General features: G+C 33.7%; 2 protein-coding genes across 2 annotated transcripts in view; one reads left to right on the top strand and one right to left on the bottom strand.

Annotated features, from left to right (window-relative positions):
* Window positions 1-26,953, top strand: part of LOC123275194 (prolyl 4-hydroxylase subunit alpha-1) — a 51,062-nt gene that overhangs the window by 21,754 nt on the left and 2,355 nt on the right. The window contains exons 2-6 of the mRNA XM_044743146.1: window positions 5,749-5,981; window positions 21,509-21,831; window positions 24,214-24,381; window positions 25,846-26,012; window positions 26,677-26,943. Of these exons, the coding sequence (XP_044599081.1) occupies window positions 5,794-5,981; window positions 21,509-21,831; window positions 24,214-24,381; window positions 25,846-26,012; window positions 26,677-26,943 (1,113 nt within the window). The 5' untranslated portion in view covers window positions 5,749-5,793. The remainder of the gene's footprint in view (window positions 1-5,748; window positions 5,982-21,508; window positions 21,832-24,213; window positions 24,382-25,845; window positions 26,013-26,676; window positions 26,944-26,953) is intronic.
* LOC123275193 (probable helicase with zinc finger domain) lies at window positions 12,086-16,073 on the bottom strand. Its single transcript, XM_044743145.1, has 4 exons — window positions 14,834-16,073; window positions 13,911-14,597; window positions 13,116-13,631; window positions 12,086-12,758 (listed from the first exon to the last, which is right to left on the bottom strand). The coding sequence occupies exons 1-4, from the start codon at window positions 15,782-15,784 to the stop codon at window positions 12,189-12,191; spliced, it is 2,724 nt and encodes a 907-aa protein (XP_044599080.1). The 5' UTR covers window positions 15,785-16,073; the 3' UTR covers window positions 12,086-12,188.

Below are 26,953 nucleotides of genomic sequence, written 5' to 3'. Positions count from 1 at the left end.
AAAAAGCAACTTTTCATGTATGGTATTGTATAAACCCACACATTTCCTAGAGCATTTTTCTAATTATTAAAAACTTAAACTACTTGCATTAGCAAATTTAAGTCACGAGTTAACGAGAAAGCGATCCGCCATTTTGCCGTAGCTCTTTCTTGTCGCGAGCGTCCTCAGGCTGAGCCTCAGGTTTATGACCCGTATCCCTTGGATGAAAAACGAGCGTGTTCAGCAAGATGATCGTCAAAGAGCACACCAGGAGCATTTAACCCGGGTGGCTCCCACACTAAAGAAGAGTACATAACTCCTCCCCCTAAGTAGATGCGGGATATGTATGCAAGGCATAAATAGGGGTAGTAGCAGTTACAGCTTACACCGAGTCGAGGAGCTTCCACTAGTGGTGGGCATCGCAATTTTCTCTTTTATCCAACCGCTGTATAATACGCGGCCTCACAACCACCACCAACCATCTACATCCTTTTTCTTTCACAACCACCACGCGGTCCTGCAGTTCTTTGCCAAGCCACCCTTTACAAGCACCCGGTAATCGCGTTCCCAGACTTCCCCTTCCCCTTTCCTCTTCCTCTTCCTCCACGGGTTCCAAACAGAGGGAAACCCATTCTTTAAGGTGCCGCTTAATTAGCGCCACTCTTAAGAGTTTCCAAGAGCCAGTTCGATACCTCCAGTAAGACTTAGTCTCTAACGTCTCTTTTCATCCCCCAGTTTCACCCTTTTTCCCCTTGAACCTCCTCTTGCCTTAAGCTGCTGCTATACTTTTCAGAGCCATTTTTTTCTCCTTCAACTTACTTGTTCGAGGTATCCTTTGACTTATCCAACTACAAGCTGTACATCATACATAACTTCAGTTTCCCTTTTTTCTAGCGCTGAACAGTACTTACGTCAATAGTGCTCTCAAAAACCTACGAAATAACAGAAAGTAAATCTTCGATCCTTCTATCTAACCATACTACTCCTTTCATATAAATTCTTTCTCCTTTAAGTACCGAGGAAATTTAAAACTTTCCCGTTAGGTACAAAAATAGTGGATAGCTCCAGCCCCTTAGTATTTATGCCCCTAAGGTTAAAGAGTAAAACAAAACGTCCGTTTAAAAGAAGAATAATGAATTTATCGGTTATTACTCAGCTCCTCGGAGCTCGGTTATCAATCACCAAACTTTACCGGGCTGTTTTATTTCACCAGACTGACAAATTGAGGCATTAATGTACCGATAAAAATGTCCTGCCCGGATAACCAGATAAAAATAATTAATTAGTCGGGTAATTCGCTGAGAATTATCCTGGTGCGTAAAAAGGGGGATAATAATAGTTAATAATGATTATTTTATTATTATTATTCAAAAACAACGCGTACATTAAGGTTACTTTAACAACAGTAGTAAAAATGATGGTGTAGTTGGCAATAAGCCGGAGGCTATTAAAAATATAAATAAATAATTTGTGGTATTGGCACGCCCGGGTGGATAAAACCAATCAATAGTGTTTATTTGAATAAATTCTGTAAAGCAAACGCGTGTTGATCTAGTACTGTTTTAAATATATATACTTGTATTTCCGCGCAATTGTATTTGTACATGAATTAATAAATACATTAAATGATTACGGGGGTTTAAGTGAAGAGATGACGACCGATTTTGGTTTGGTTTATATTATTGTATTCTATTATATGATATTATATTGGAAAATATTCAACACAATTTACACATTGTGTTTTGTAATTGCATAAATACAAATATACTCTCTCGTTTATTTACAATCAGTTAGACAACTTGTACTAAAATTACAAACTATCATTAAATTCATTCTGTTACACTGTATCAATTACTGCTTGGCTTAATTGTATAAATAAAAAAAAAAAATTAGAAAAACGGTAGACCCTGAAGTTCATCCATGCAACTTCCCGCTAATTCCATACCTAGGTGCTTAAAATTGCACTAATGATATTTTTGAGCTCTCCGAGCTCAAAATTACAATTTATGTGTTATTTTAAGCTCTTCGAGCTTAAAAAGATAGCTTTTCTATGCTTTTGAGCTCTTCGAGCTAAAAATTCTGATAGAAGTTTCATAGAACAATATTTTTAACTTCTCGCTAAGAAAATTGAAAATTTTCAAAAATCGGGAAGTTATTGGTTTCACCCCGTTTTTCGAAAATCGAGTTTTCAACGGATGTTGACGTTTTAAGGTCCTAGGAAGCCTCTCCGAATGTTTCCGCGGAGAGGCTTCGTATAAGGATTGTGTGTGTGTGTGTGTGTGTGTGTGTGTGTGTGTGTGTGTGTGTGTGTGTGTGTGTGTGTGTGTGTGTGTGTGTGTGTGTGTGTGTGTGTGTGTGTGTGTGTGTGTGTGTGTGAGTACGGCCGTATGTAAACCTCTCATAACTTTTGAACGGCTTGACCGATTTTATTGCGGTTGGCACCATTCGAAGGGACTTGACTAAACTTAGATTTTGAAAACTATTTGGACCGATTCAGATCAATAGATTTTGAGAAATCTCAAAAAAACTGCAAAAAAAAATTTTTTCAAATGTGGTTTTTTTGGAATAACTTTTAAACGGCTTGACCGATCAATTCCAAAAACTAATCAGCTCTTAACATAAAAAAAAACACGTCGATTGCCACCAGCCCGGTCGAAATCGGTTAATTCGTTCGTGAGTTATCGTTAACGAAAAAAATCGTTTTTTAGGAATTACTTTGAAATTCCTTGTTTGATCAATTTAAACTTAAAAGTTCTTTATGAGGCTTTAAAAACTGAGTTAAATGCCACCAACCACGTAAAAATCGGTTCATTCATTCAAAAGTTATTGCGGTTTAAAAATTCGAAAAACAATGTTTTATTCAACTTCTAGCAGATTTGTGAGCTTGGAGAGCTTAAATGATACGAAAATTATATTTTTGAGCTCGAAGAGCTCAAAAACGTAATAAATGTAGGTTTGTGCGCTTAAGTATGAAATGAGCGGGAAGTTGCAGGGGTGGCCTTTAGGGTCAACCGTTTTCCTAATTTTTTTAATTTTCAAACCGCACTAACTTTTGAATGAATCAACCGATTTTACGCGGTTGGCAGCATTTGACGCAATTTTTTCAGTTTCATGAAGAATCTTCAAGTTTAAATTGATAAAACTAGGAAATTTGGAGTAATTCCAAAAAAACACTTTTTTCGGTTTTCTTTCGTTCATGATATGTTTTGAACGAATTGACCAATTTTGAACGGCTTGACGGCGATCGACGTAATTTTTTCATGCTAATAGCTGATTAGTTTTTGAAATTGATCAGTGTAGCCGTTTAAAAGTTATTCCAAAAAAGGTCGGAGTTATGTTCAAAAAACACTTGTTTCCAAATATTTTATCGAGGATATCTCTCGAACCAATTAACTGATTTCTACGTTCTTGGCAGCGATCGACGCAGTTTTTTAAGCTCTAAAAATTATTCTATTTCATCAAAAACGATCCGAGGAGAAACGTCTAAGTTATGTCAAAAAAACACTTTTTGGTTTTCTTTCGTTCACGATATCTCTCGAACGAATCAACCGATTTTGACCGGATTAGCGACGATCTGCGTGGTTTTTCAAGCTTAAGGGTGGATTAGAAGATTTTTTTGGATTATTAGATTTTTGAAGCTGATCGATAAAGCCGTTTAAAAGTTATTCCAAAAAAAATTTTTTTCTTATTTTTTTGACATTTTCCAAAATTTCTCGAAATCTATCGGTCCGAATCGGTTCAAATTCTCAGGAAATTTAAGTTTGAGGGAACTCTTCAGAACGCCGTTTAGTAGATTCCGATCGGTTTAGTCGTTCAAAAGTTATAAGCGAGTTACATAGTCACATAGTCACACACACACACACACACACACACACACACACACACACACACACACACACACACACACACACACACACACACACACACACACACACACACACACACGCACGCACGCACACACACACACACACCACGAAGTAATGCCTAACGGCGGTTTCCATGAGGGATTAGGGAAAAACACACACACACACACACACACGCATACATAGATACATAGATACATACATACATACATAGTGACAACCTCGCGGGAGTGCTCAGGGAAGCTTACTATGACCTTAAAACGTCGAGATCTGATGAAAACTCGATTTTTGCAAAATGGGCTGAAAACAATAACTTCCCGATTTTTGAAAATCTTCGATTTTCTTAGCGGGAAGTTAAAAAAATAAATAAATAAACAAATAAAAAAGGGAAACTTCAATTTTAAATAATTCAAAAACGCTATTAGCGATGATAATGATTGTGAAGCAGGCTTACGTTAAATTTTAAACCACTCAAATGAATAATAAAATGCCTTTGATAATCCGAAAATAATTCTTCATCCTTTTATTCAGGCGAATTATACGCGAATGTTCAATAATAAAGTGACTTTAAATACTACACGAGAAAGTGAAGCTTTTGAGAGGATACCGACAATGAAATAAACCGGATTGAGCGTATAAATGAAGAGAGAAAACATTAAAGCCAAGAGAATGAAACCAATGACCAGAGCACAAAAGTACAGTCCCGGTACTTTTGGATGCTAGGGACAGAATAAATCAAGGGATGAGCGTGGGAGGGGCTCTTAATTAGTTAGGTCGCTCGGGTCATCGTCCGGCCGTGGATGTGGATGAGGACTTTAATCCCACCAAAAGTTTCCATCTGCAGTGCCTCGGGCACCAGTCTCTCGGTACACTTCTTCTCCACTTACACTGAGGATGTGAAATCATCCGCTATATACTGTACTAGGTATATACTCACTCTTGACTCGGTCCATGATGAGTTTCATCTACGATCCAGTCTACCAGGTGTAAATTCAGCAGTGGCGCCTCGACTTTCCAAACACGATTACGGAATTTTTTCTTAATTTGCAACTAAGCAGTTCCCTTTAAAAGAAACGGCTTAAGAACTTTTAGCGTACACCCCTTTTAACATTCTTCACTTCCACTCTTGCTTCTGTAGCTCCCGTTTCCCTCTCCTTCTTTCTACAAGTACTTCTTTAGCTCTTTAATAACAAGGGAGGTGCGTTCCTCTTTCCTATGTCCTCAGCTTTAGTCTTGTACAGGATGTTCCTCGCAACATTTTAGCCACTCTTGGTTTGGCTCTTGTTCTTATACTTCTTAACAGAAACTTTGGTTAGGAAGTAGAAGCAGGAGTAAGAGTAAGGGGTGCCTTTTCCTCTTGCTCTTTTTCACTCATCTCACACACTGCTTCTTTCCTCCTTATTTCCCTGTTCCAGTTCTTGGTTGTTGGTACTTTACTCCTGCATCAGCGGACTCGAGACTTGGCTCTCGCTGGTACACGCGCCTCGTCATGTTAAACTTCAGGCCGGGATTCACGGAAGGAAGTACACGTAAATTATACAAGGACAGTTATAGTCAAGAATTGGGGATGGAAAGATAGAGGAGTAGAGTACATAGCCAAGCAACAACACCAGCCGTGACATATACTGATATCATAGAAGAAACTCACTTAATTCAGAAGTTATTTACAAAATTTATCAAAACTTTTTTGATGACTTTTCATAATCAAAGCTAGGAAATTAATAATCAATTTTGGCAACAACGCGCCGGTTTATTATAGCTTTTGTGCTCTTCACACCATATTTGTTGTAAAATTAATTTATTACTCATGCTTGTGAGAAACAATGTCACGTAATTAAGCTTGACAATAGCGCGTATTAACTGGTAAATGAAATTTTAATTAAAAATATCTATTGTGTGTTTTCAGAACTCAATCAATTTATAAAATAGATACGACAAGAAGAGCCCGAAAATGTCGCCATTTCCGGTACTTGTGACAGTGGTGACACTAGTCCTGGTATCTTTCGTTTCCATCGGAAATGGCGAACTTTACACTGCACTTGCTGATATGGAAGAACTTCTGGAAACTGAGTCCGTGCTCATTGACACTCTCCATGGATACATAAAAGTCCAGGAGCAGCGACTTGCTATATTAAGAAGGTAATTTTAGTAATTGAATATAATTTTTATGCCTAGGGTATCTTTTGAGCTAAAGCCGCGATAGGCTTCATTTAATTTATGGAGTAAATTTAGCTATGCAACGTTTTTAGTAGTTTTTTATTAATTAGTACTATCACATGCTTTGAATTTAAAGTTTCAATTATGCAAAATTTCGATACGTGATTTTCTTTTATTGTTTCAATTTTTTTAAATCTCAATAGTAATGTTTGTAAAATAATATAAAAACTGGTTTTTTATGAAACTCAATCTTAAATGCAAAAATTTTATTTCAAAATTCAATATTTTTAACTTCCCGCTAAGAAAATCGAAGATTTTCAAAAATTGGGAAGTTATTGTTTTCACCCCGTTTTGCAAAAATCGAGTTTTCATCAGATCTCGATGTTTGAAGGTCACAGGAAGCTTCCCTGACTATCCCCGCGAGGTTGTCACTATGTCTGTGTGTATGTGTGTGTGTGTGAAAATATGTGAACTGCTTATAACTTTTGAACGGCTTGACCGATTTCATCGGGGTTGGTGCCATTCGAAAGGGCTTGACCAAACTTAGATTTTGAGAACTATTTAGACCGATTCAGATCAATAGATTTTGAGAAATCTTCGAAAAACTGAAAAAAAAATTTTTTTCGAATGTGGTTTTTTTGGAATAACTTTTAAACGGCTTGATGGTTCAACTTAAAAAACTAATCAGCTCTTAACCTCAAAAAACCACGTCGATCGCCACTAGTCCAGTCAAAATCGGTTGATTCGTTCGAGAGATATCGTGAACGAAAGAAAACCGAAAAAAGTGTTTTTTTGGAATAACTCCGAAATTCCTAGCGCGATCAATTTAAACTTTGATTCTTTGTGAGGCTTGAAAAACTGCGTCGAATTCTGCCAACCGCGTGAAAATTGGTTTATTCATTCAAAAGTTATTGAGGTTTAAAAATTCAAAAAATAGTGTCTTATCAAATCTCTATCAGACTTTTGAGCTCGGAGAGCTCAAAATAACTCATAAATTGTATTTTTTAGCTCGAAGAGCTCAAAAACGTCATTGGTGCAATTTCAAGCGCCTAAGTATGGAATTATCGGGAAGTTGCAGGAATGGCCTTCAGGGTCAACCGTTTTCCTAATTTTTTTTTTAAATTTAGTCAAGTTATTATCTTATCATAATTTACTCGGCTGTCATTTCAAACATACATTAATTGACATTCCTTAGATTTTGTCAAAATTGTCTTTTATGAAAAAAATTTATACTCTAAATTGATAGAAAATTTATTTTAAACACATAAAACATTGACAAGAATATTTGTAAAAAAACAATAAAGTTTGTAAAATTTCAATTTTCAAACTAAATTTTCCACTTTTTTCCTCAAAGCATTCATTTTCTATAAATTGTACTTATAACTGTAATTTTTCAACTGTTCTTGATAAATTTCGGGTTTTAATATTTAACATTCGATAGTGATGAATCATTCCACGGAGTAATGACCAAAATACCAATTTGAAAACATACCTCACAAAAATAATGAGTCAATTCAATTTCACCCTTCCGAAATGAGCTACTCACCCCTTTATGCCCAGAGCTTTCCAGTAATTAATTACTTCTTTAATCATTAATCATTAATGACTAATCTGAAAATGATAAATCAACAATAACGTAGGAATGATATTTGGCTAAAATCTAAATGCATATGTTGATTGATTGAACAGCCGTCACCACGAAAGCCCTTTCAAATAGAAAAGTTTCTCTATGGTAGTTAAGTATGTATACATAGAATAGAAACATATATAATCCAGAAGGTCTGGATGTGGGCGAGAGTGAGATTGAAAAACCGCACAGCTGAGAGGTATTGAATGAAAGGCGGGAAAAGTTTCTTCGTTACACGTCAGTCTATTGATTCGATCGTTAAGCAATATTATCTCTCCGCCTCTCAGGGGAGTAGCACCAAAACCATCAAAGCTTTGGCTATTTCCATACTACTTTGTGTCCCAACATGACCTGTTCTAATACTAGCACTAATACCAACAGCAATTGGAGCATCAGCAGTAAAAGCAGCTCTACTTGAACATTCAAAGTTGCTGAATAGGGTCCGGCAATCGGCAATATCAGGTGGACAGTCTTATACAATTATAATACCAAAATGGTTGTAGTAGTCGGTGAATCCGATTCGGAAGTTCTCATTGGGTTGTGCGAGCGTGCCAGCTCGAAACGACATTTAATGCATAATCATGGGTGTTCTGGGGTCCTCGATTGCTTACATCCCTCGTATTCGTTCAATTCCCTGAGTGTTGATAGGACACGTTGAAAAGGGTAAAGACGTAGAGCGGACATGCTCAAATATCGAATCTACCAGAAAGAGAAGAAATTATCGAAAATACAGTTTGGAATGTTATAATTTAAACTTTCACTCAGCTCCTCATCCTCGTTTTCTGCTTTACTCGTTACCCTCGTCTTTAAATCACTTTCAAAACTACGATAATTCCCCTCCGTCTACCTGATCAATTCTGCATTGACATCACTTTTATTCAAGACATATTTCCTTTCCGGTTCACGATTCTTCCGTTAAATTCACAAACTCCCTTTACTTCACAGCTCACTCTGCTGGCTGGTAGTCTTCCGAGAGTTATTCGAGACTAAGGAATAGAAGGGATCGTCTTATTCTTGAATAAGAATGATAAAACGAGTTTAAGAATATAGAAAATCAGGGACTCTAATTACATAAGTCGTCAAAAGTTTTATTAGCATGGGAGTTAAGTCAATTGGATACAATAAAATTTATTGGTAATTTCGCGCCGTTCAATTTATGTTGTCGGAGTATAAGCAGCAGTGCCAGAGGAATCGTTGACTGTGACACCATAAACCACTGACGAGTCAGGATCGAGGATGTATAGGCGCTCCTTATACAGCTACAGGAGATTTTACTTTTTATTCGTAATGTAATGTAAGTATGGGACACCTATACCACGACTTGTTTTTCTTCTCTCTTGCACTCCCAGAAATCTAACTTAATACATACTTCTCTCTGCTACCTTCTGGTGTAGCCGACTCTGATATTCGTTTGGAAACTCTCTTAAGGCATTTGCTGGGCTGCGATTTATCGGCGACCCATGCGCTTCAGCCCATCAGGACATAATTTCTCCAAGTTTCTACGTAGAGTGTGTAAAGTTTGATCACAAGATCCACCATCCACCGTCTTACTTTCTCAACCTACTGTACTGTTCTACTTTATCTTTATCTTTTTCTCTCCTTATTTTATTATTCTCGCTTGCTTTGAATTCTATTACACATCACTTTACTCATACCATTGCCATCATATTCTCTTCATCATCTATTTTTCTTTTTTACTTTTCAGACTTCTCCTTCTTTTACTTTAACTTTTTCTTTGTCATCTTCCTCGCCAGCATACCCTGACAGTTGTGTGTTTAGAGCCACAAGAGATGTAGAGTACATTTGCATTCTAAGCGTATGCAGACTCGAGAACTCATTTTTCACAACTTTCATTCCTACTGCACATGTGGTTACATCTTCTTCGTCGCTTTACTTTACTCTTACTTCTCTATTTATCTATATCTCTTCGCGAGAAATAAAATAAATAAACTTCAAAAAAAAGCTTGAAAAAACATTCGACTCTGGGATCTAAACTTTAGGTAAAATAAACTTTAAAACTCCAATACCGATATAAGAAAATTGAAAAAAAAAAAAATTTTTTTTTAAATTATCATAAAATTTCATTGAAAAATACAAAAATTAAAATCCTGTAAAAATTAAAATCTTTAATATTAGAAATTTCCTATTCAAATAAGATAGGAAAAAAATATTTTTAAACTTTTGAATTTTATAACTTGCCTCACAAGAAAAGTGAACGTTCTACAAAGGTCTTATGATTTTTTCGATAAATTTATTTTTCAAAAGTTATTTGAAGTTAAAGTTAGCCATAGCCTAATTGGCAGATTTTTTGCATTTTTAGCGAAATTATTATTATTTAAATGAAAATTCATTTAGTTTTAAGAACATCTATTTACTAATAAAAAATATGTATCGCGCGAATTGGTAAGTTGCTTGTAAGACGAAGTTTAAAAATATTTTTAATTAAAAAATGAGGGCTCAAACTTTGACATAATCTTCATTTTGATATTCTCTGACGTAATTCCAAGATTATTTGAAAAAAAAAAAAAAAAAATTCTCGCCTTTTTCGATCTACCTTAACGTATATATTTCGGATAACTTATTACTCGACTATTACTACCGTCATTATTTCCGGCTTAATTTTTACGTAAACACGGAACAATAACATCGAAGAATAGTAGTCAGAAAATCACAGATAATCTTTCGTATCCCAGGCGCCGATGATGTGAAATAATGAAAGATAATGACACAACGAACAGCGAACGGGAATTAGTAGTCGAGCGTCAATTACCGCATGCGTGTGTCTCTGACAATGCGGATAAACGCATGACTAATTAGTAACGTGGATAGTAGCTAGATCGGGTATGCTATAGTAGTACAGTAGAGATTAGTAATTTATCGATAATCCACAGTGAAATACTACAGTCACCATCTCTATACCTATATAAATATACAGAGACAGAATAGGAATAGATATAAAGTATAAAAATAAAAAATAAAGTTTAAAGCGCACCGAATAATGGAAGCCAGGATTATTGGTTAGCGTATTTGCTTTTGTTGAGCTCACCCAGCGTATCTTTGTGGATGCAGTGATGGTCACTACAGGATGCCATTGGATCCATCGGGTGCAGTCTGCTCTGCTAGCTGCACTAATATAACATACAATGTCATCCGACCGATGTCCACCAGAAACACCAACAGCTTATCTGTTAGTGACGCAATAGGGACGTAACTATCTATCCATCTATCCATCACTCCTTTCCCCGAAATATATAACTATATACATATCTACACATATCTAATATGTACATATACATATTTCCATCGATATACAATTAAACCAGCTATATTCGCGTTGCAGAGAGTAAACCGGGCATTCATCCACCGACAGACAATTACAACCCTCTGCGCAATATATTTTTACTATACATATATATTTAAATATCCTCTCTTTCCGTCTCATCGGCATTGACGTAACACATTTTTAGACATAAAACCAACCTACCCACTACTGCATAAAAGAGAATAATCGAGAATTTTTATGAACTGAGTGTAATTTTAGACACAAAAAGAGCTACTCATCGCCTCTTCTATTCTGCGTTAGTACTTGCACAAATACTGTACTGAACGTTATTGGAAACCGTACTGTACTAGTGAAATAAAAAAATAAATACGTGTGTGGGTTTATAAAGAACGCCCGAGAAAAGAGCACCGACCACCACACAGACAGCCCAGTTTTGATGGTAGACCGCATTGGTTAACTCGCCCGTCCGCATATTGAACGCTTTGCTCGTTTCCGCGTTTCAAAAGTTGCTTTTTTCTTTAAAATTGAAAATTGTTAAACTTCACGAGCTTACTTTTTTTAGGCTTAACACCCTGGCAAAGGGATTAGCCCAAGCTTGTACATCTTTTCAATAGCTTTTACCGTAGTTATCTGTACTCGGTTTTAAAGGAAGTTTTTTATTTAACTATTGGTTACAAGCAGGTAGTTGAAATAAAAAAAAACCCAGACTCTGATAATGATAAATAAATAATAAAGCTTTCAATGGTAATTATTGATCAAATTTTTAATAGTATATATTTATCATTAATCTTATCAATTTTAGTGTTTTTGTTTGAAATTTTTTTATTATTATATTCACTATATTTATCCACTTATAAAAATTATACAGATGCATTGTTACAATATTAACCATGCTTTATAAATCTATTGGCCAACTTGATAGTCATTATTGTTGTTGTAATTATAATTATTTGTTTATTATCATAATCGAGATATTCAATATATTCTTATTAAATCTTACATTGTACAATAATAATACATATATATATATATATATATATATATATATATATATATATATATATATATATATATATATATATATATATATATTTTGGTAATAATATATAATATATTTTATTTATATAATAATAATCCAGTATAATTTACTCATACTTGGTAATTAAAAAATAATTAATTAAAGTCTAGCCTATAAAAAAGAAAATCTCAAAATATTCTTATAAAATAAAAATAATTAAAATGAGATATATCCGTTGATATAAATTCAAATTATAGCTACTTACACTTTTCGCGGTACAAACTCACGCGCAAGTGGATTAAGAGGCGCGCCAAGGGGTACCGGGGGCGCTAGGCTGTGCATCATGTGTTCCTTCAGTTGTAGATAAGGAACCCCCCAGACTTTAGCTTTTTGAAAGTATTTACCCCACAGAGAACGACACGGTCCGGTAGTTAGCAACGCCACGGGGTCACCGACGACCGCTACCAGCGCCTTGGCGCGAGTTATCGCGGTATTTAACAATCTTGGATTGGTCAAGAAACCATAATCACTCACACTGTTCTCCGCTGAGTATCTACAACAATTGCGCGTTCGCACCGTACTTATAAACACCGCGGTGAACTGTTTACCCTGGACATTAAGCACTCGCTCGACTGACACTGAAAATAATTTACGCTTACGCAACTCGTTTCGTATTCTTGCTACTTGCTCGGAGTAGTGAGCCAGTACTCCAATCGAGTCCTCGGAAAACGGGCCCCATTCTTCGACCGGCCATCGGGACTTGAGAGATGCAATCTGCTTCGCTAGTTCTACTGCCTCTTCGTCGTTGTAGAAACCCGTCGAGAATTCTCCCTGAAAAAATAAAAAAAAATAAATAAATAAGGTTATCACGATATAGTTTTAATAATTAATCGAGTAAAAAGTTAAATATTAAATTTAATGGTGTTGTTGACGTAAAAAAGTGTAATATATGGAATACATTAAAGTGTAATGCATCATTTCATAAACATGAAGTAATAAAATACGTTTTGGTATTCATAGCTTGCTAGCTAGCTAGCTAGATATTTAAATCATTCATTAATTCATGGCTCATGTATTCAAAGATGAATTGAAATAAAAAATATTTAACGAGAGCAGCGAGATAAGAACTAAATATCGATGGAGTAAATAATAATAATAATAATATAAAATAATTATTAAATACAGTACCTGAATTTCAGTTCCCGCGACGGCGTAAAAAATAAGCGGCTTGAAATTAGGCGCCTCAGGTAGTAGCGGGCCACTCGATTCAATTTCATTCCCATAAAACAAATTAGAGGTCAATTGCACAATAGCTGCGTGAGAGCGATAATTCTGACATAGGTTGATACGGCAGGGATGCCGAGGCGGATATAGATTGTGCAGTCTTTCTAGCAAACTCATCCCCAATCCCCGTTCCTTTGACAGATCACTGTATACCTCGGGTGCCAGTTGCATCTGATCTCCGGACAAAATCAAACGCGTTCGTGCTCCGACCAGCGCCAAAGGCGTTATTGCCTCGCACTCTAATGCTTGTGCGGCTTCGTCAATAACAATATGCGTTGGTTCGTAATCCAATGCGATCAGACAGCTGGATGTTGCCAGAGTTGTTACGATCAGTCCACAGTTCTCGATGTCCTGCTTTGTCGGGTCGCAGAAATACCCGTTCGGGTCTGTCAGACAGTACTTTCTCACCGTCGCGTGGACCTGAAAATTAAATCATTGAATATTAGATAAATTATTCATTAAATAATTGACAGTTTTTTTTTTGTTAAAAAATTTGTATATAAATAAACTTTAAATTGTGATTACAAAAGTTTAGTAAATCGCGAAAAAAAGGAAAGTTTAGCTGTAAAACTCGTACTTAAAATTTATTCATGAATTCTATCTAAATATTTCAATTTTTAAGTTTTTCTTTGTAACGAGATAAAAAATTTCAGTCGCTTAAATCTTAAATGTATATAAAATGTAAATTAAATAGCATACCGTATTTCTCAAGCGTCTCTTGTAGTAAATCCTCATAGGTTTAAGCCTTTCTTTTTTCGATCTTATGTACCACTCATCGAAGAACTCCTTAACATAGAGATCAGCGGCACTGTTGCTCTGCGTGCACAGCAGGACTTTGTTCAAAGGATTCTGGTGCAAAATAATAAGCAACGCCTGAGCGATCGTAAAAGTCTTTCCGGTTCCGTAGGGTCCCAAGAGGAGAATTGGCGGCAGGTAGATGTGATTTGGAGCAATCATCAATGTGAGTGCCTCGCGCTGCTTATCATTCAGCCGGTTGTCCAGCAAATCATACCAGTCCTCATTGGACTCGGGAATCGGCGGTAACCGCATCGTCAGCTGGAAATTGGGGTCCGGAAAGACCAGTCTCTCGTCTGGCAGACAGTCGACAGCCCGATGCCACTCGCAAAATGGCATCCGGCTTAAGACAAATTGGACGTGCATTTTGACTTGAGTGTCCGGCTTGAGATTCAATCTTTCCACGCAGTGTTTTGACAGTCGCGCGTAAATCATGTAATTGCATTTATCCTCGACATGAGCTTCGAATATTTCCGAAGATATTTCTGAGTTATCGTCCGGGTTGTACATTTTAATCAGGATATTGTTGCAGCCTCTTAATAATAAGCGACCGCTTTTCATGTCTTCTGATATTCCACGACCTAGAGACAGCTATTTAAAAAATAAACAAGTATTTAATTTAATTTTTAAAAAATCAATAAAAATAATAAAACAAACTATAATAATAAAAAAAAAAACTTGATTCAAAAGAAAATTTTTTAATTTTTAAAATTTTTACTGTTTTGATTTAAGCAAAAAATTTAACTCCAAATAATTTTCATTGATAAAAATTATTTTTCTTTAACCAAAGTAATTTTTATTAATATGATAATGAAATATAAACAAACCTGAGCAAACAATTCTCCAAGAGGCGCGTATTTAGCAGTTGTAGAACCATCAGTGTGCGAAGACAAAACATAACAAGAAGCGAGATGAAAGGCAACAATAGAATTGTACCTAGCAACTTGTTCATGTCTGGCCAACTCCTCGACAGCAATAAGCTCGTGCATCCTCCCGCGGTAATTTTTCCTCGTGAGACAGTTTTCCGTCAACGTCGCGTGCGACAGCATGAACAGTTCACCGAGGTAAGGGTACGCCTTGCTGAGATTTTTCTCCCAGGTATCCTTTCCGGGTACGAACGGCGACTCGAACGGATGAAAGTCCCCGGTGGTGTTCTTCAGGGACCAGACGTGGGCCGTTTGGTTCAAAAAGTACCGGGTCGCCTCGTCGAGACGTGTCAGGTCGTTGAATGGCACAAAGTCCGCGCAAATTTTCCGTCTCACCACAGGGTAGCCCTCGAACCCGAAAAGGACGTTCTGGCGGAAGGTCCCGTGCTCGCCGGCCTCGAAGATGATAGTCACGAGGTACGAAATAACTGTCTCACCGATTAAATCTCGACGTGAGTCTCTGGTCACCGGGTCATACCACTCCTGGCCACCATCGCAGTACCCGATATTTTTTCCGTCACGCTGGACGGCTTTTATGCTGAAGTTGTCGCGGTGCGCGTCCAGCGAGAGTGATAGGTTTTTCAGCTGGCGGCCTATTGTTCTGATTTCGAAGTGCCATGTCCATGCACAACTAGACTTCTGGGTGCCGATACGCAAACTTAAGTCAGTATTGACGCCAATGGAGATGCTGGCTGGGTCGTTGTCTGTTATTATGGACTGCGGATCCCGGGATTTTATCCAGTCCCGGTGAACTCGCCGTGAAAATTCTCCAGATTGGTAGTGGGTGTATTCGGGAGCGTCAACAGCGGACTCTGACTCCAAGTTGTCGTCGCCCAGCCGAACGTCGGCCATTGTTGCCTGCCTTCTACAACACTACTCCCAGCAATCCCGAGTTCGTGTCTCCTGAAACGTTTTATAACTTAGTTTCTTTTCTATTGGTAACACACTCACTCACTCAGATTAGTTTACGGTCGAACTTTTTGTTTAACAACTTATTTTATTGTTTACATCGCTTTTTATGGTTACTTCCACTTTTAATTACTAATATTAATGCAGGAGTTACCATCGACTATATCATGTGTTGTTCGCGGCTGCTGCGCCGATGGGATATTATTTTGCCGCGACCACATCGTGGGGCGTCGGCGCGGAGAAACATCACTCTTGATAGCTATGCGCATGCTCGGATACCTACCGCAGTGGTCTCGGTGCTGACATCTTTTGTGCTGGGTGGATTATGGATTTTCGGCGATAGATACAGTAGAAACTTTTTAGTTTTTTCGTTTTGCGGGAAATTTGAACTTGTTCTTGAGTTAATAAATTTTTTTAAATTACAACAATATCATATATATTTTTTTAAAATTATAATTCATAAATTACAATTTAGTTCATGATTTTTTCAGAGTAAAAATTATGAAAAAATATTTTTTTTAATTCGCACTTAAAATTTTTTTTTTTTTTTTTATTTCTACACATGGAGTTTTTTTACAAATTTTTTTAATGACATTTACATATATTGTAAAAATAAAAAAATTTTCAGATATTAATTAATTTCAGTATCATTAAAAATTAACAATTTTCGTTTTTAATATTGAATATTTTTTTTATTTATAGATTATAAAATTATACAGAAATTAAATGATATTTAATGATTGTTTTGATTTTTAAAATTAAATTATAATGCAAAAAATAAGTGAAAAAATTCCACATGTAAAAATTAAAAAAAACAAATTATAATTGCCAATTATTCAAAAAAAAATTTTTTTTTTATTATAATTGGTTTTCTATAAAAATGTAAAAAATTATTAAAAAGAATTTTTTTTGCATTCCCACTTTTTTGAATTTCCATATGAATAATCAATTTTTCAAATTATTTTTATAATAATTTCATTTTAAAAAAAAATCCTGAGAATTGGATTCAGCATCAAAATTAAAAAAAAAACAAAAATTTTCGCTCAATCGAATTTTTTTTTAGTTAAAATATTGAATATCCATACGAACTTTATCCGAATATCGAAGTTAAGCGAAATTGAAATACTGCCCGCCTGTATCGAACTTTGCCGAATAGAATAAATTTAATTAAAGCTGGAGTGAATTCACCGAAAGGAGTTCTTAAATACAATTATCTTCATACAGATAACTTCTGAACACACTATGAATACCTCGATGAGTATCAAATAAAAAATTATGACATTTTCATATAAATTATTATTATTACACGAGTTTTGATTCCTATATGTAAATTCTTTTTCTTCTTTAATTAAGTTGTCAAGTTTCTTAACTTTTGAAATCTTTCTAGTTCTCAACTAGAATTTTCATTTCCGGGTGCACCGTTCACCACAGCAAAAAATCATGATTATTATTATTATCAACGGATATTACTTTTCCGCCGACTGTGAAAGAGTTCATTTTTATATTATAATTGCCGCCAACGTTTTAATCTTGATTGATAAAAGTAAATTAATATAAATTAACAGTTATTTTTTACAAATATGACATAAAACAGCCGTGTAACTTTCACATAACTATTTTTATAATTTTTTTCCGTGTGTAATTATTATCATTGCTGATGTAAATTCAGCATGAATATAAAATGAAACTCAGACAATAAAATCGATATTATATTGTAAATTGAGACGAAGCTAAATCGATAATAACAGAGCTTCTGCAAAATGTAATCAACGGGAAGCAATACCGGTTGATGGAAATTAATATAGGATACAATACACTTCTCTTATTAAAGCCTCATTACAACTTCCAAAATATATATAATACTGTTCCATTAATTATAAATGAAAATAGCTTAATCGGTTGAGATAATAAGCTCTGAGTAGCTAATTCTTATCAGAGATATTCAAATCAAATCGACATTGCGGGGTGTCGAGCTCTCCCGTCCCGTCTTAGTAAGTTAGCTTGATCCTAGTTATGATAAGAGGTACCGAACAAAAGGGAACAGTGAATCCACCAGCACCTTTCCTTACAGTGACTGCGTTTGTAATCAAAGTGTATCTCATTGGTTGGTTCCATTCATTCAGTTGCTCGTATCTTGTTACCCGACAGAGAGAACGTGCAGACCGAAATCGGATATTATCATGATCGCTACCCGCTACCTATACAATCATCGTTCCAAGGATACCTCCTGCTGTTCAGTTCTACTGTTCTATTCCCTTACTCATGGCTCTGATGGTGTTGAATGTGTTGGTGCTTTTTGCTCCTTGCTACTTGCTACTGCTACGCCAGGACTAGTTACTGATAACAGATAACTGATAACGCAGAACTGATAAGGATTCCATGACTATATGGTGTTTCATTGCTTGTTAGCACACTCCTGTACTTGGGAGTAATATTGTCAGCCAAAATGTATCTTATCGAATGTCAAGTCCTATTCAATCAGCTTTTTTTTTCATCTTCGTTTTCTTTTTTTTTTCTAAGAATTTTTTTTATTGAACATGACTATGTTCATAAATGGCATTAGTTTTTTTTTTTAATTCGTTTTTATTTATATCTAAATATACACTGATAATTTTACAAATTTTAAGATAATATGAAAAACTTTAATATTAATTAAGACAAACTGTAAAAATTTTTACTGTCTGTTACAAAAGTAGATCTTGGAAAATGTCTGTGTAGTAACATTTTTTTAATATGATATTAAACTTAACTGAAATCCGGATATAATTAGAATTTCTATAACAAATAAATTTTTATTAAAAAAAATTCTACATGTAGAAATTAAACAAATTTTTTTGAACTTATTCTTAAGACAAATATCTGTAGACAAATAGATACTTTATTTTTGCCAAAACCAAATGATCAAATGGCAAGTAAAAATAATATCATTAAGAAAAATAATAATAACTGTAAATATAATACTTTAATTATAAAATTGACTCAACTAAAAGTATAAATTTTTCTATTAAGTTTTCTTGAATATATACTTTCTACACTTTCACTAATAACAACATACAACAAATAATTTTTAATGCGTTTGATTTAAGTATTATAACAGATAAAACTACTCAAAAAAAATACTTCTGAAATAATAAATTAAAGCTAGTTTCATTCAACTGCTTAAATATATTTATATAGATAATCAAATCAACTCAGTAATATTATATTTTCGGAAAAAAACAGCTCATAAATTCGTACTTGAAAACTTTTTTACGATAAAACTTATTTGTTATAGGTTGAGTATTTACTATCAGAGATTGCCGAATAAATGTGTAAAAAATTTAAAATGGGTATTTATTTAGCATGATTGCCCGTAATAAAAGTATAATCTTAATTATAAGTTTGTTGAATATAAAGTCAAATTAAACTCATTATCTATCTTCCTACCGGTTGGTTAACTCCGCTATCTTGTTCGCGTCAACTTTTCTTATTTTATTAAACCTTTTTCTATCTCTTTCTCTTATTTCATTCCGCGAATCTCCACTACTTCTCCGAATACAAATGAAATAAGAGGACTATTTACGCTCTTTTATGTATTATAAAAGATACTATCTAGCTACTGGGCATTGAGAATGCTTTACAGAAGATCTGCCGTTGTGTAATCAATGTAAGAATATTATACCAATATTCTCTCGTCTTTTGTTTCCAACAGTTACAAGTAATTTAACTACCCCTTTATTATTATTATTATTATTATTATTATTATTATTATTATTATTATTATTATTATTATTATTATTATTATTATGTCAATAAGATTGTGTATAATATTCATAGATATATGTTTAATAGAATGAATAGTCTTTAGTCGACTAAAGACTACTGAGCTTCTATATTTGCGAAATGAAATTCGTTATCGTCGGCAGACAGACACTGGTGAGCTTATTCACTTGCAAAAGCAAAAGTAACTCTCGGGCTGCGAAGAATAAACAAAAAAGGAAGAGAAAAAAAAGAAAATAATAACAAAATAGTAGAAGTAGAGAGTAAAAACTAAAAAAGTAAGATAATAAAAAAAGCAGTTGGTTATTTCGCTTGAACGATCGCTTACGTTAGGAATCCTTTATTTTTATTGTTTATTTTATATTTTTTTTTTATTCAATCTGGTTCTTTATTTTGTATACGTGAACTAAAATCCGAGGTCGTCATAGCTTTCAAGCATCGAAATCCAATTTTCTTTCCCTCTTTTATACTCCACTCAATCTCATCTCAATTTCGTTTGCATCCAGTCTCGAGACTCGTTTTTAAAACGTCACACCTCGATGATCTAAATCCTTTCAGGTCAAAACAATAACATATTTTTTAGGGTTATTTTTATTTTTACTCTTATTTTCAATAACATACCCCACTAATTTTATTTTCGATAATTAATAAATCGATACTTGGCATAGTCGCCATGCGATTTAAATATCTAAAAACGATTATTCACGTCTCAACTCATTTTGTAATAATTATCACTATTTTTTTAATTAATCATCCGTTAAATTTATTTCATCATTATTTTTCCATTAATAATGGTAGTTGTATTATACTCTTATATTTGTGGCTATAATTGGAATAATTTTTCTTTAAATCAAGAATGATTGGATGGTGTTATGTAATGATGGATGATGAAATTAAAAAAAGGCTGATTCGAAAAAATGGAATTATTAAAAATTTATTGATATTTTTTCTTCGAATTAAGTTAATTTTTTTACAGTGTAACTATTAAAATTACTTATTCAAAAAATACATTTTTTTTTATAGTAAATTTAGATATTTTTTTATTTCAATTTAAGTCAAAATAAAAAAAATATTGAATCATTGAATTATTTAAAAAATTGATTTCATTTAAATAATTTTTCATGCAATGTTTCAAACTTTATTTATTTTTAAGGAAGTTCGAGCGAATCTAATGTAAAAAATAATTTCCAACTTTGAGCTTTGAAATTAAATATACGTATAAATAAATACGTCATTTATCTAATCGCAAAATTTAAAAAAGATTCACCGTTTAGTTACTTAGATATTAAATTTTAAAAATCACATATTTTATCTCCTTATACAGGGGCTCTTATGGTGGACAAACTTTTGTCGAGACTTAAATTATTTTTTTCAATATTAACCTCCCAAATTTAACGGATAAAAAACTATACAATTTAATAATATTACATTACCGATATAATTTTTGAAATATTTAAAGTCAAATTTTATGTTTGTAACTCGTTTATCGTCAGCCATTTATTCGAATAAAGATTTGACAATATCGCGTCAACAGCTGAGAAAAAAGAAAAGGATAGAAATATAGTTACAGAGAGAGAAATGTTTAACTCACACACTCATCCACGTCTCTGTTATGGGTATAATCAAGCGTGCTATTGTCAAATCTGTTTATTTATTCCGGCAAGTAATAAATACCAAAGTCATTTTATTACTTTACTTTATTAAATAAGTAAAAATCATCAATTATTAAATTGTTTAAATTATTTTAAATTAAAATAAAGAATTTTGACGAATATTGGGAAGACTAAAATTAAAAAAAAATTTTAACATTATTTTGACTCATTAGTTACGCTCGAACTTCCTTAATATAAATATTTAAAAAATATAAACAAAAAAACAAAAATTCTAATTAAAAAAACAATGTTACAGAAACGTGGAAAATTACTCTCGCGAGCACGAAGAGGCATCACGTAACATCCAACAGTACCTCTCGAATCCAATAAACGCTTACCTGCTCGTAAAGCGATTGACGACGGATTGGAAGCGCGTAGAGGAGCTGATAACAGAAGACGTGGGGAAGGCATTTGTAGCAAACATCACGATCTCCCGTAGTGACCTGAAATTTCCGACGGACGAGGATCTAAACGGCGCTGCGGTGGCTCTCATGAGACTGCAGGACACGTACAAGCTCGACACATCCCAGGTCGCCAGGGGTGTCCTCAACGGTGTCCAGTACAGCACCGGCTTAAGTGGTCAGTATCCCAAGCCCCGAATCCCGAATCCCGATTACATGTCGCCCGCTGGTTCTACTCAACTACTACAACTAAATCTACTCCATACCCCTGTTACTCCTGAATTACTCGATATTTGCCATTACATTAATCCATTGCTCTTTCGACATCGACAATCCACTTAGCTCAACAACTTTATACACAAAACCCATAAACCTCTTTACTCTACACTCTACACTTTTCATACTATCCTCTCCTCTTCTCTTCTCTCTACCATGTACTTGCTCCGTAATATCTATCAACATACATACATACATACTACGTATTACATACGTGTACATCGATTTTATCAGCACGATATCCCAAAGACATTGTCAAACACTCAAAAGTCTGTTTACTGATTTATAATCCGTGTGCATCTAAATAAACATTTATATTTTATATTTCATCTGTAACCAAACATAGACGTATATCATTGTCAATCATCGCTTTACTGGTATCGATGTAAATAGACTGGGAGTTGACACTCCAGAGAGTAACAGCTTGGCAAATAACATCCTAGTAAACTATTAAACACTATTATTATTACTCAATATTTACTCAACAATCCAAATGTGTTTAAATACTTGTTTTCAATCTCTATTTATTTGCAACCACCTACTGCAACTATATATAGATCTGAGGAGAACAATCAATCAGAATTTTCCTGTTAAATAAAAAGTTTAAATAACGTTTTTATTATGAAAAGTAAACAGATGTAGTTACGAACAGCTTTATTTGAATTGAATAAAAACTGCTTTAATTTATTCGGTCAATTTTTCAGATAAAAAAATATATTCTCTACTCTATGTATAAGGATTTATTTTTTCAGTGTGAAATATAAAAACTTAAATTACACTGAGAGAAAAAATTACTAAGAATATCTAAAAATTTTATTGAAAATTAATCATTTTATTTCACTTAATTTTTTTTACAAATTGTAAGTTCCATTAGAAATAATTCTTTTTAGTTTAAAATATTATAAATTATAATCTATTTTTAAATTGTATTAATAAATTTGAGTAATTAAGTGACTAAGACAAAAAAAATCAACTAAGACACTATTAAAAAAATTTTTTCTTTTAGTACATTAAAAAAAAAGTAGACCAATATTTTAAATTTCAAAAATTTTAATAAAATCTTATTATTTTATCATTAACTTACATAAAATTCCAACGTTTTGTTTTAATATTAATTTTAAAATAAAAAAAAATCTCTCCAAAATATTTAACCGTATAAGTACCACTTCAATAGTTATTAGCAACACAACTAGCCAGTTAACAGGCAGTAATTAAAAGTTCAATAGCATCAAAACGTCACGGATATAAAGCACAGAGAGTGAGAAAAGCTACGGATGAATTCCTAACCACAGGTCGTTGGTGTTCCCGGGCGTTCTCTTGGTATCACAGTTCTATAAAGCTAGCTATTGCTCTTGAGCAATATCTGCCTCCACGGTGTTCAATGTTCGGTGTTCAGTATATATTCTCCGTCGAGAGCAGTTGCTCGTCCACCGTCAAGCATCCACTACCACGAACCGTGCTTAACGGCCTCCAGGCAATCCAGGCTCCCCAGTGACCGCGTCTAACCCGAAATTCTCTCTCAGAAGCAAACCCCTTGAACGCTAACCGCAACACAATTCTAACTACTCGATTGCCTTCCAGCATTTTACTTTTATTTTTTATTTACTTCCATTTGTTAATGTAATAAAGCAAAACCTCATCTTCGTTTTAATTATTATTGTTATGAAAATTTTTAAACATGTTAACACATTCAACCTAAATAATTACAATCTAATCAAATATGTTTCCCAAAAACAAAATAAAAAAAAAAGAAGGGAAAGTGGAAGTGGGTGTAACTTCCTCTTCCTCTCATCTTTAATTTTATTTATTACAAGTTCAACGTCATGAATAATCCAAACGTTAATTAACAAACAAACCGACTTTTTACAAATAGAGTAAATTTTTTGAGTGTGTTTTGTATCAAGGATGGAATTCATAATATAAAATAAGAAGAGAACAGCACAAAATAGTTGTGGCGAATGATGGAAAATATGATCGATATATCATGTGATATATCTACGCGTACGTCTATCTCTGATAAAAGGAAATAGAAGCTCGATGTAAAGCGAGGCAGGTATAGAAGAGTAGAGTAGACATTATTTATAACTATAATAATAATAATAATAACTCATGCAGTCGCGATTGTTAATTCGTATGCAGTAGAATGTAGTATAGAATGCATTCACCTAAATGTCATTCCACTCTCATCTTCACTCTCACCCCCGATACACCTCTCTGTATAACAATGAATGCGTAGCGTTTGATATAGCGGCAATATAATGGGTTTATCTCTTTGCTTTTCCAGCCGGCGACTGCTTCGAGCTTGGACGCCAGTCATACAATAATGGCGACTATTATCACACTGTGTTGTGGATGCAGGAGGCCATGAACCGGCTCCAGGATGAACAAAATAGAACTACGTCAAACAAGCCAGATATACTTGAGTATCTCGCCTTTTCTACTTATATGCAAGGTATCTATCTCTTTTTCATCTCGTTAATAACTTTTTTTTTTTAGTCAATAAAATAAAGGCGACTGTGACAGAAGGGATGACAAGACACGGAAATGGATTCACATTTTTTTGTTATGGGGAATAATTTTTTTTTTTTGTCAAAAATTCATTCATTAGACAGATTATAATAATAACTTTTTTTTTCTTTTAAAAATTTTCTCTAAAGCACTTTCGAGATGAGAAAAGATACTTGTTAAAAGCGGAGCTATTGATAATAATATTTAGAGGTCGCTTATCGCAGATTTATATTTTTTGTTTGAAATTTGTCTAAAAAAAAATTTGTTTAAGCTTTGGAATTTTGTAACTCTTAAACGACCTGTTTAGATATTTTTTATAAATTTAAAAATTTTCTAAAATTATTATGGGATTTTGAAAAATTAAAGTTTTTATTTTTAAACCAGTCTAATGTACGAGAAAAATTATTTCGACGTCCTAATTAGCAAACTGTCTAACTCCATTTTAGAGAATCTTCTGTTTGTACGAAAAAAACAATTAGTTCAAAATTTATTATCACTTTAAAAACCCATTTAATATCATTAGTATCTAATACAGGTATAGTATTTTGGTTTAAATTATTCAAATAATTTATAGTGTGATTATTGCTACATCAAAATGTTAAAAAATCACACTCGAAAAAAATAAGGAGTTAAACAAATTGCTAATTAGACCATCGATTTAGAAATTATGAAATAAGAAAATACTTGTAGAATTGAAGCAGCTTTTTATTTTCTGAGCGACCCATTTTTCCAGAGAATTATTTAAAAAAAAAAATATCGGGAGTTTTTGTGCGAAGGGTAGAAATTTAAACATAACAGCGCTACTCCACGTACCGTGTGTAAAATAAGTTCTTGGAGTGAAACAGAATTGCTTACTGAAATGTATTATAAATAGGTCGATTAATTTTTAATCTATATGTACGCTTTACTTTTCGGTATTTATTTATTGTGCTGTAACTTTAATGCTCGGTGTTTTACTTTGGCAAGTCTTGGGCATTAAATATTTATCGGTTGCGATGCGGTAAAATGGTACACAGTAATACTGTACTAGATACAGTCTACAGACTACAAACAGTACAGTAGACGTGAAACTCTGCATGTGGAACTCGGTGAAGAAGACGGATAATAAAATTTAAATAAAAATAGACCCAAGTGGAAATATTAAATCGGAATGTAGATTCCCGATGAATAAAAAAGGCGGGTAGAGTCTCTTTGGGAAAGAAGAAATATAAATAGAAGCTAGGAGCCAGGAGACACATATTACTCGTGGGAAGGTATTTGGTATTCACGATACGCCGCTGCTGGGAATAAATAGCCCAGTTGTAACTCAATTTATTTGTTGATCGATCCCAAGTCAAATGTAGACGCCATTTACAGTTCACGCGAGTTTGCTTACCGCTCAGTAAATAAATGGTTTATTGGTTTACAGGTAACGTTGCGCGTGCCTTGAGTATGACAAATGAGCTCCTTGAACTTGTACCTAGCCATCAAAGGGCTTTGGGCAACCGAGCGTACTATCAAGAGGAGATACAAAAGAGCCAGGGCAAGAGGAAGCGCGGTGAAGACGGAAAAAATGATCTTACTCTAGCTAGCCAAGTAAGTATTTCATTTAATATCAAGTATACGCTGGTAGAAAAATTTATATGATTTGAAAGACAAAATCTTGAATCTAGAAAATTATTTTTTAGTTTTGTATCAAGTAGAAAAGTTTCAGAAACATTTCTTCGTTAGAAAACTTGGTAGTTTTTTAGATTTGAAGCTTCACCTTTTTTTGACCATAAAAAATTAAGTTTTTTTCTGTTTATATTTTATTTTTCATTATAGCAAAAATTTAAAATTTTTTTAAATATTTATATAAAAATTTTAAATTGTAAAATAATGACACTTTTTTAATATTAATTCAATTTTTGATGATCTTTGAAGAAAAAAATACTATGGTATTCTATAATTTTATGTCTAATTTTATTTCTTTTATTTTCAAATTGCAAAAAGAATTAAATTTTTTTAACATTTAATTAATGATTTAGAAGAATAAAATGAAAACAAAAATTGTTTTCGATTTTCTATGCCTAAAAAATAATGAAGAGCCACATCTAAAAAATTATCAAAACTTTTTATGCTAAATTTAAAGTGATCTAATTTTTTAATTAATTTTTTTCTCTTAAATCAAGTTAAGTTTTTCACCAGTTTCAATCAATTATTAATGAAAATTGTCAATCAATACTATACAACTTACTAATATAAAATAATTTTATTACAGCAATTCACAGTCGTTGAAAAAAAAGTAAAACCAATAGAGGAAATGACAGAACGTGAGCGTTACGAAATGCTTTGTCGCGGTGAAGTTCCAATGTCACCTCAACTCCAAAAAGACTTAAAATGTCGTTATATCGATCGTGGAATTCCATTTCTAAAGATCGCGCCGTTCAAGGAGGAAGAAGCTTATCTCGATCCACGTATTGTTATATATCACGATGTAATAAGCGACGCTGAAATTGACACGATAAAAAGATTAGCGCAGCCTAGGGTGAGTATTC

This window comes from Cotesia glomerata, linkage group LG1 (genome assembly GCF_020080835.1).
Source record: "Cotesia glomerata isolate CgM1 linkage group LG1, MPM_Cglom_v2.3, whole genome shotgun sequence".
NCBI lineage: Eukaryota > Metazoa > Arthropoda > Insecta > Hymenoptera > Braconidae > Cotesia > Cotesia glomerata.
This window is presented reverse-complemented; position numbering and strand designations above follow the sequence as displayed.

What these genes read in the sequence shown, in the direction of transcription:
- LOC123275193 (XM_044743145.1), bottom strand. Translation starts at nt 15,784, where the DNA reads ATGGCCGACGTTCGGCTGGGCGACGACAACTTGGAGTCAGAGTCCGCT. An exon ending in TTGGAGAATTGTTTGCTCAG is followed by an intron (nt 14,598 to 14,833) that starts GTTTGTTTATAT and finishes TTTTTTAAATAG; the next exon opens with CTGTCTCTAGGTCGTGGAAT. An exon ending in TCGCGGGAACTGAAATTCAG is followed by an intron (nt 12,759 to 13,115) that starts GTACTGTATTTA and finishes TTATTTTTTCAG; the next exon opens with GGAGAATTCTCGACGGGTTT.